This window comes from Periophthalmus magnuspinnatus, chromosome 20 (genome assembly GCF_009829125.3).
Source record: "Periophthalmus magnuspinnatus isolate fPerMag1 chromosome 20, fPerMag1.2.pri, whole genome shotgun sequence".
In the NCBI taxonomy this organism is placed as follows: domain Eukaryota; kingdom Metazoa; phylum Chordata; class Actinopteri; order Gobiiformes; family Gobiidae; genus Periophthalmus; species Periophthalmus magnuspinnatus.
The window spans coordinates 3663809-3672283 of record NC_047145.1 but is presented as its reverse complement, the minus strand read 5'-3'; the positions used below and the strand labels follow the sequence as shown (position 1 = coordinate 3672283).

General features: G+C 44.4%; 1 protein-coding gene across 1 annotated transcript; it reads right to left on the bottom strand.

Moving 5' to 3' along the window:
• Nucleotides 1-220: 220 nt before the first annotated feature.
• Nucleotides 221-6756, bottom strand: klf6a (Kruppel-like factor 6a). Its single transcript, XM_033986241.2, has 4 exons — nucleotides 6388-6756; nucleotides 3836-4421; nucleotides 2937-3060; nucleotides 221-2567 (listed from the first exon to the last, which is right to left on the bottom strand). Exons 1-4 carry the CDS (start codon nucleotides 6487-6489, stop codon nucleotides 2516-2518), a joined length of 864 nt encoding a protein of 287 aa, XP_033842132.1. The 5' UTR covers nucleotides 6490-6756; the 3' UTR covers nucleotides 221-2515.
• Nucleotides 6757-8475: the final 1719 nt, after the last annotated feature.

Sequence of the window (8475 nt, the reverse complement as noted above, 5' to 3'; positions counted from 1 at the left end):
GTCTAAAAGCTGCCAATTCATACTGCATGGTGTTTGGTAAGCAGCCATGTTTCCAATCAATTATTTAAGTGACAAATTGTAGATGTCGGATATCAGTATACCCCATAGAGTTGCTGTTCTAATCTAATTTGGGCCAGAACACCCGAGGAATACCATTTATCTTTAAAAGGAAAAAGCTAAAGCGTAAACAAGCAAAAACAAATGATGCAAAGAAAGCAAGTCAGATAAGAATTTCTTATTATTCCAATAAAAAATACATTCATACAGAAATATAACAATTTTGCAAAACAATTTCAAATAAAAATTTCATAAAGCATAAACATAACAATTTTACAAAAGTTCTTTTTTTTTTCTTTTTTTTATACAAAGATTCGGAACAAAGAGCTGTGTGTGTATTTTGAACGACAATAACGGTAGTGGTATAATGAGAATTGATGAAGATGAGCAAAGTTTTAACGCTACATCAAGGCTCAATCACTGAAGAACAAATATAGGTGCGAGTTTTTGACTGTATAGAACCAGTACTTCCATCCAATGCAGCACTTGCTGATCTGAAATCTATAGCCTGCGACAGTGCTGCGGCATCCGATTTCCAAGGAGAAGGTAGCTGGCACTTTTTCCAGGACTTTTAAACAAATCCCCATTATATTTTTGGACGAACCATAACCACCATTAGCTGCATAGGGACATTTCTTTGTGCCAAGTAAACCAGCTCGATCATCCCCCCCCCCCCGTCCCGCCTCCTGCCCCTCGCTAACTCTCTTACCCCCGTGGTAGTTTTCATAATACTGTTGCAGCTAAAACAACGCAACACCAGACAGGTCAATACGCAGCCTACAGCGTCAGCAGTCTGTGACAAATCCCATGCCAACAAAACCTTTAACGATTCATTACATTGGGGCTGTACAAGGCGAGCCCCGTCCAACTGCTGCCTGTTAATTACAATAAATCTTTAGCCTTTTTCCTTCGGTCCCCAACCTGTGCATCGAAGGACAAGGAGGAGACAGAGAGGATGCTGGGAAATGGGTGGGTGGGGGCAGAGGGGAGGGGAAGGAGAGGAAGGGGCTTTGTGATAGACTGGCACATACTACACAGTAGTTAACAACTTTAATTAATGAATGGGTAAGTGCTTTAAACATACATTAGGTTGTCGTATTTACAATTTGTGGCTTGAGTTGAATGCGATACATGACAGAGACTAGTGCTAAAAACAAAAAGGTCCTTTTTGGGGCAATTTTACATTTAAACATTGTCAATAAAAATCACATGTAATTGAGCCTTGATAGAGCAGGTCAAATCACCCATACAAAGAAATGTGACGTCCCCTCAGGGCTCAGTCACTTGCATAAGGCACCATTAAGGTCAACAGTGCATTATTCCATAGAAAACGGAAAAGTACAAAAATGAAAAAAGCACATCCTCGTAGCATCAGATGAATGCAAACAATATGCAGGATCAGATAAGCAGTGGCGGCTTCTCCAGAGTGATGAGTGAATGTAGAAGAAATCATCAAGGCTTTATCTACAATATTGTAACATTTAACCGTTCGCATTTAGCTGCACTTTAATTGAACTATTTGCAGTCCTGATTACAGTGGAAACAGGAAATGAACAAACCCTAGAACCATGCAACACCTGTCTATGATACGGAAGTTATAGTATAGTTGTGTTATACCTCTAAGCACACAGCTTATACAATTGGACTACAAATGAGCTTTGTAGCTTGTAAAAAAATAATAAACCAGGCTACATAACACATTGCACATTTAGTAGCTGCACCAAAAAACACCAAAAAAGCTCCTGTCATACAGTGACCGGGGCGTCAGGGTCGAGCGAGACAGAGACCTGAAGGGCATTTGGACCTGCCCTCAAACCGGTCTGCCCAGGACCACAGACAGGGGGCGTTAACAACCCCGCTCCACCGGTTCGGGCGCCACACGAGCAGGTTGACCTCCCTGCCCCGACCTCACATTGCCACAGGGCAGAAACACAAGTGCTCCTCGCCCCAAGAATCCCATTCAGTCCACAGCAACATGGCACCAGCCCCAGACCACCACGGACCGCCACATCTCCTGCACTTCCTGGTCACATGGGGCCGGTGAGCCAATCGCAGACATTCACAGTGCACACATGCTTACCTCAGACTGTTTTTGTAAAGTACCAGTGTATCTGCTGTCCGGGAGATGTCCCCAATTCATCATGCACCATACATACAATTCATTCATTCTTTTTGTCTGTCTTTTATGATATTTTTTTTTTTTAGATTTTTTTGTTAAAAGTCCTTCTTGATCAAAAAGAAAACTCTTCCTCGTCCACGATTTTGTCCTCTTGTTGCAACAGACAACCTTCAGAGCGCCTTTCTCCAAAGAGAGGTCCCGGAGGCACTGGGTTCAGGTGCAAAACGGCATGCTTTGGCTGGAACTCACTCCCTACACTCTGCTCTGGGACAGTTCAACCAGAATCTGGTCGGGAGACGCGTCAGAGTCTCTCCTTAAACGTGGGGTGGCTTGCCCTGCTTAGATGTGCCTCTTCATGTGGAGGGCCAGATGGTCAGACCTGGAGAAACATCTGGGGAAACGGGGAGGGACAAAGGAGTTAACAACAATGCTAAAGAAATAGACTCCAGCTCAAAGGGACTCACTGCAGAGTCTTTGAGGGCTGTTTGAATAGGCTGCTCTAGCCTGACACACATGGCAGTTTGGGGAGAAGTAATAAAACAGGCAAGCATGTTTCTTTAGGATAAATAATCTTCTCCCAATTTATTTTATCAATAGAATGAAACTAAACACTCCTTTGTCTAATCTGCTCCCATCAAAAGGCACTGTGCATCACATAGATGGATGCACATAGACTGAGGCCATCTATCTTAGTGAGAGGAACAAACAAAAGCTTATCAGAAGATGGACGACATCATTCACAGATAAAGGTCCTTCTCACCTGTCACAGTGACTGCATTTAAATGGCTTTGCCCCAGTGTGCTTCCTGAAGTGTCTGGTCAGCTCGTCGCTCCGTGCAAAACGCCACTCACATCCCTCCCATGAACACCTGTAGGGTTTCTCACCTGCAGAGGGAACCAGAGAGTTAATGCCATGTTTAATACTGTAAATCAACACCAACAAGCAACAATGAGCCTTTCTTTACCAATTCCCACTCTACTCTGTTGTTATTTAAATATAGCCAAATCAATCAGCCTCAGGCCATCACTGATGACACCACCGACAGCCCTCACTCAAGACCCAGATCCCACTGAACCTGTTGCACCACTGACTGGTTTTCATGCAACCTGAAACATGTGAAGAATGTGCAGAAAACACTGGTGCGAGTATGAGAAAGCCACACGTGCAATTTCACGCTGCTAATCAAAAATAAGAAGCGGTCAAATGACCATTCACAGCCTTCCAACTCAGTGCCCCTGGCTCCACGCCCATTCAGCTTTCCCATGGTGAAACCCAATCTGTTTTGGAGGACTGAGGCCTTTTATCTCCCATGTGCTCCCCTCCCCCTCCTCCCTGCGCTCTCTCAGTCAGGCACATTCCACATAGATTAGGTCACACTTTAGGTATCCAGCCATGCAGAGCTAATACTCGCACAGCTCCAGCTGAAGACATCATGCAATGTGGACCTTTAATTACATTACACAATGGATGGACAATGCCATTACGATGCAAGACTGAATTAATAGCACTCCCAGCCTTCACTCTGAATAAACGGAGATGTTTTAACTGTGACAGTTTCACACCGAGCTCTGCATTCTGGTGCAGGTCACCTCAGGTCATAGTTACACATGTCTCCAGCAGATGTAATGGCTCCATTACAAACATGTGGGCCCCACTCACCTGTGTGGGTGCGCTGGTGTGCTTTGAGGTGGGAGCTCTTCGTGTAAACTTTGCGACAGCCGTTGAACTGACACCTGTGAATCCTCCTCCGACCGTCCGGAGACGCGTCCCCGGAGATGAGTCCGCTCTTATCCGACCCTTTGGTCATTCCGCCGTTCCGGATTTTGACTGGCAAGTGCAACTCCCCGTGCGCTGCCATCCAGCCATTGGACACGGCTCCAGGCTCCGAGTGGGCCTCCGGAGAGGATGGGGGCGTGCTGATGACAGAGGGGCTAAAAGGTCCAGAGCCCACCAGCACCGAACCCAGCGGGTTGGAGCTAAAGCTGTGAGTAGGGGAGAGCTCCTCCGAACTGTCTGAGGCCTCACTGCTGACATCCGAGTGCACGCTGTGACTGTCCAACAGCCCGCTGTCCTGATTGTCCTCATCCTGCGTCACCACGGGGATCTTTGGGTCACACTCGCCCTTGGTCTTGTCCCCACATGCCAAAATCAACTTGCTCCAGAGGTCCTCCTGTCCGTCAAACTTCAGGTCTGATGTGGACACGTAGGGTTCACTCTGAAGGTAGCGTTCCAACTCCAAACATGTCTGGAAAAACACAGGGAAATCGTATTATTAGTATTTGCAGCAACACCACTAGAGAGCAGAGGTTCATTGAGAGACTCCTCTATGGGAAATCCCTTTAAATCATGCATGTGCACACAGCCCTAACCACTCTGAGCTCATTTTAGTAAACGCTGACTGCAGGAAGTTTGGGGCATTTTGGCTGCTTCTGCAGAATATGGCACGCTGCTCTAATCTGTATTGTAATTTGCAGCCTAATCACTTTGGTCATCGTGCCTATATTCATAATATTATCCTTAAACGCTTTGTAATCTCATATTTCCTGCTGACTGTGGTAAAACATCTGAACTGAAAAGAAATGATGCTACACCATTTCTATTTTAGTCTGCATCATCTAATCGCTGCGGTGATTGTGCTATATCCATAAAAATCCTCACATTTTCCAGCCTAGCAGCCGTCTATTAGCACTAAACACATACTTCACAACACTGTCATGCCGGAGCCAGCAGGGCCCCAGTGATTTATGTCCCCTGGGATGTCACCCTCCATAAACAGACTCCATCCTCCACCTGAGAGTAGCCCTAGAGTAAACTTGCATTGTCATTTGTGCTAGCACGTCTGACTCACAAATTCAGAGGTCCTTTTAAGGAAGCCAGCTCGCACACACTTCCCCTCACATGCAAAAGCTATTGGTGCTGCTTTACCTCCTGCGTACCTCTGACATGCTATCACATCCTTCCTCTCTGTCAGTGTCACCCTTCTCTCTCTCTCTCTCTTAGGCAGCTGGCTATAAAGACACAATTTACTACAGCTATTAAAGTTGGAAAAATACTTATATGGAAGGTGCACAACACATTTGATGAGGCAGATGCGGGGTAAATATTTTCCTTTGGGCACAGGCTTCTGCGGGCTTACACGATGTTTTCCAGCTGCACTAGTATCTACTCATGCACGAAGCAATTGGCCATGGCTGACATTTGATAGCCCCATGTTGTTGTGTGCAGAGTCCATTCAAATCAGGACGTGCGTTTGGGATTCAAGTTTTTCATCTAAAAGCTTGTCAAAAATATTAAAATTATGCAAGTGTGACATGCCAGCTTATGAATAGAGATGAGAATCAAAATTGGTTTGGTGCCAGGAGTAATAAAACGACTGTATATTGGGAAAGCCTGGAACAATTTTGACATTATTTGAATATTGCTCATATGATTTGAATTCTTCTCGTTTGGGCACCAGTGCATGGTCTTCCTAACAACAGGACAGCAACAATTACAGTACAGTTTAAAGGTTTACAAATGCGTTTTAGTAGATAGATTTACAAGTTTAAAATTCAGTAATATGTGCAAGGAAAACACGCAAATGTATTCGTGCGTTGTGCCCAGGAGAATCGCTAGTAGTGCTGCGTACATTTGCTTATCCATCTTACTTTGCGAAGCAGCACCACGCGTGATTTGTTTGAATTAACCAGTGCAGGAGCAGCCTGTACTACTGCCTCGTCTGTCTAGCTCCGATCCAATTCCCCCGTCAACGCAAACGACCCTCACTGCTGTCAGGAATGAAACCATGCACTCAAACCATGTGCGTAAAAAAAGAAAACGCACAGCTCGAAATAACGCAGCACTAACACATTGGCTGGCTTGTCTATTGCGCCTTGGTCTAAGTTACTCTCCACTCATTCATCTTGGCGCAGCGCTGCCTCGTCTCCAGCTGTCAGAGTGACACACTGATCCACTTCAGCCTGCCAAAACTTCACAACCCAAAACTGATCATGAAAAAAAACGCACGTCTGGGAACAGCGCAGGTAGTTGTCTGCGTGTCTGCATCACCTACACCTTTCCGCGACCCTTTTACCATGACATTTTTAACTTCTTTTAGCCAAGTAAAGCACCACGGAGAAATATTACCCCAGTCACAAGCGGGAAACCAGCTTCCTTCCGCTTCCCAAAACAATTTGCTTTACGCGTAAAAACATATCGCATCGTATATTCACCTGCTGCCAGTACTCCTCCAAGGATGGTAAGGCTGAAAAATAGCCCGTGTCGTGAACTATTTGAAGTTCTTGAAAGATGCTGCACATGGGTAGAACATCCATTTTCCCGAGATAGGTTAGAAAAAGCCTAAATTAGCTGCGCGTAAAGAGTATAAAACACCCAGTGGAGCTGCGTAAGAGGATGGAAAGGTTGCGCGTATCTCCTGCCGTATCTCGCATGCGAAGTAGCGCTTGTTTTCGGCTGCAGTCAGAGAGGCTCGTCCGTCCCCCTCCTTCTTCTTCTCTCTCTGCTCTCTCCGCTTGTGTTCAAGATATTTGCAAACACCGCACTGGACTGGACAGCGAACAACTGCGCTCTGCAAACTTCCCTATTCAAACCAAGAAGCCCGCCCCCCTTCCTCACGGCTGGATTACGCCTTCGACGCATCAGCCATTCAGCGACGACCAGGGGGCAGGCTCTGGAATAATATAACAAGTAACCAATCGTGTTTATCCTGTGACTTCATCTTGGTTTTTCTGTAATTCGATTGGCCGGTTTGACTCCCTTAGCCGCGCCCTGGTTGGATGGTTATTTTTAGGTGCGTATATAAGCGCACTAGACCTCTCTTCCTCTCGGTATTCTCCTGTCTGCGCGCTACATGTTTCGCCACAGATAGCGCATGTGAGCCGATGTAGTCTCACTCCTCGTCCCTCTCACTCGCTGCTGAGCAACTTTGGTACAAGTAAAGCTTTGAAAAACACCTCTGGTTAAGGGGGGATGACTTCAACAAAACTGAAACTGTGGCAAAGTGTTTTTTTTGTTGTTGCCAACTCGGTATCCAGGCAATGGCCAATGACTAACGCGCTGTTATGGAGTTATCAGGAGTGACTTAAGAGGAAACATGAATGCGCACTTCTCTGTTACTGAGTTAAAATAGATCAACACACTTCTGCTTTGATATTGTGACGGCCAGGAACTTGTATCCATTTTTTTTTTAAGTTTACTTCATAACAAATGGAAACTTCAACTACTACTTGGCTACCAAACAAAACAAAGGTTGCTATCCAAATGTTATGTAACAACTGTGGAAAGCCTTGACCATGGTATTTACAGTGCTTTATCGGATAATAGACTGGGTAATTTGTGCAAATGCTCACTTTAGCTTTTGTGCATAAACCGGAATAAAATGTAATCACAGCAGAACTATCAAACAAACAGAATTGTTGAATCAATTTGCACATTAATATACAGTAGTTTTGCTTTTCTTTTGCTGGTAAATTCTTTTGTTGTATTTTAAATTAGTTTTAGACATAAACCAACTACTCTCTAAAAGTCTATTTACCCTCATATTACCAATCATATCATTCATCAAAAGCTTAAAGTTTAGGGAACTACTGTATAGACTCGTGCTAGTGGAAAATCTGAAGTAACTTTCCACGTATGAGTCACCACCATAAATATTTGGTAACCCTTTGCTTGTGGCAATATGCAGATGGGTGATGACTAATGCTTTGCTAATCTAAGCCCAGGTACAGTACTTCTACCTCACATAGTGTTCTAAAGCAAGTGCCAATGCAATACTTGGAATTACTGTCTCATAAATGTCACGTTCACATATCCTCAGAGCAGTTACAATTTGTCTAAAACCACAGCTTTATTTCAGCTTTTATACTTCCCCAAATAAAAATGTGATTTAGCAGCTGCAATTTTGTTTTCTATTTCTGCACCCTTCTTACAAATTCATTACTTTAATTTCTGAACAAAATAGTTTGGATCTATAATCTGATAGGGTTTCGTGCCGGCTAATGTAAATGACAACTCTTCTGTGACATTTATTGAAGCAGACTACAAAAGTGTACACTAAAGTGAAATTATACCCTTTCATAATCCCACAACTGTCTGGTGATCCCAGCTGTATTCCCTCATGAGCGACTCTCCATTCCAGCCGCATTCCATCACATATTTGGCAAAGGCAGAATACGTCACCCCTGCTCGGTCTTATCATTTCCTCTTTTGGGGCAGTAGCTACTCGCGTGCTCAAGTGAATGGCATGAATACAAAAGCTACATGAGGTCTTTTTTTTTTTTTTTTGCAATTTACGTTGGCCG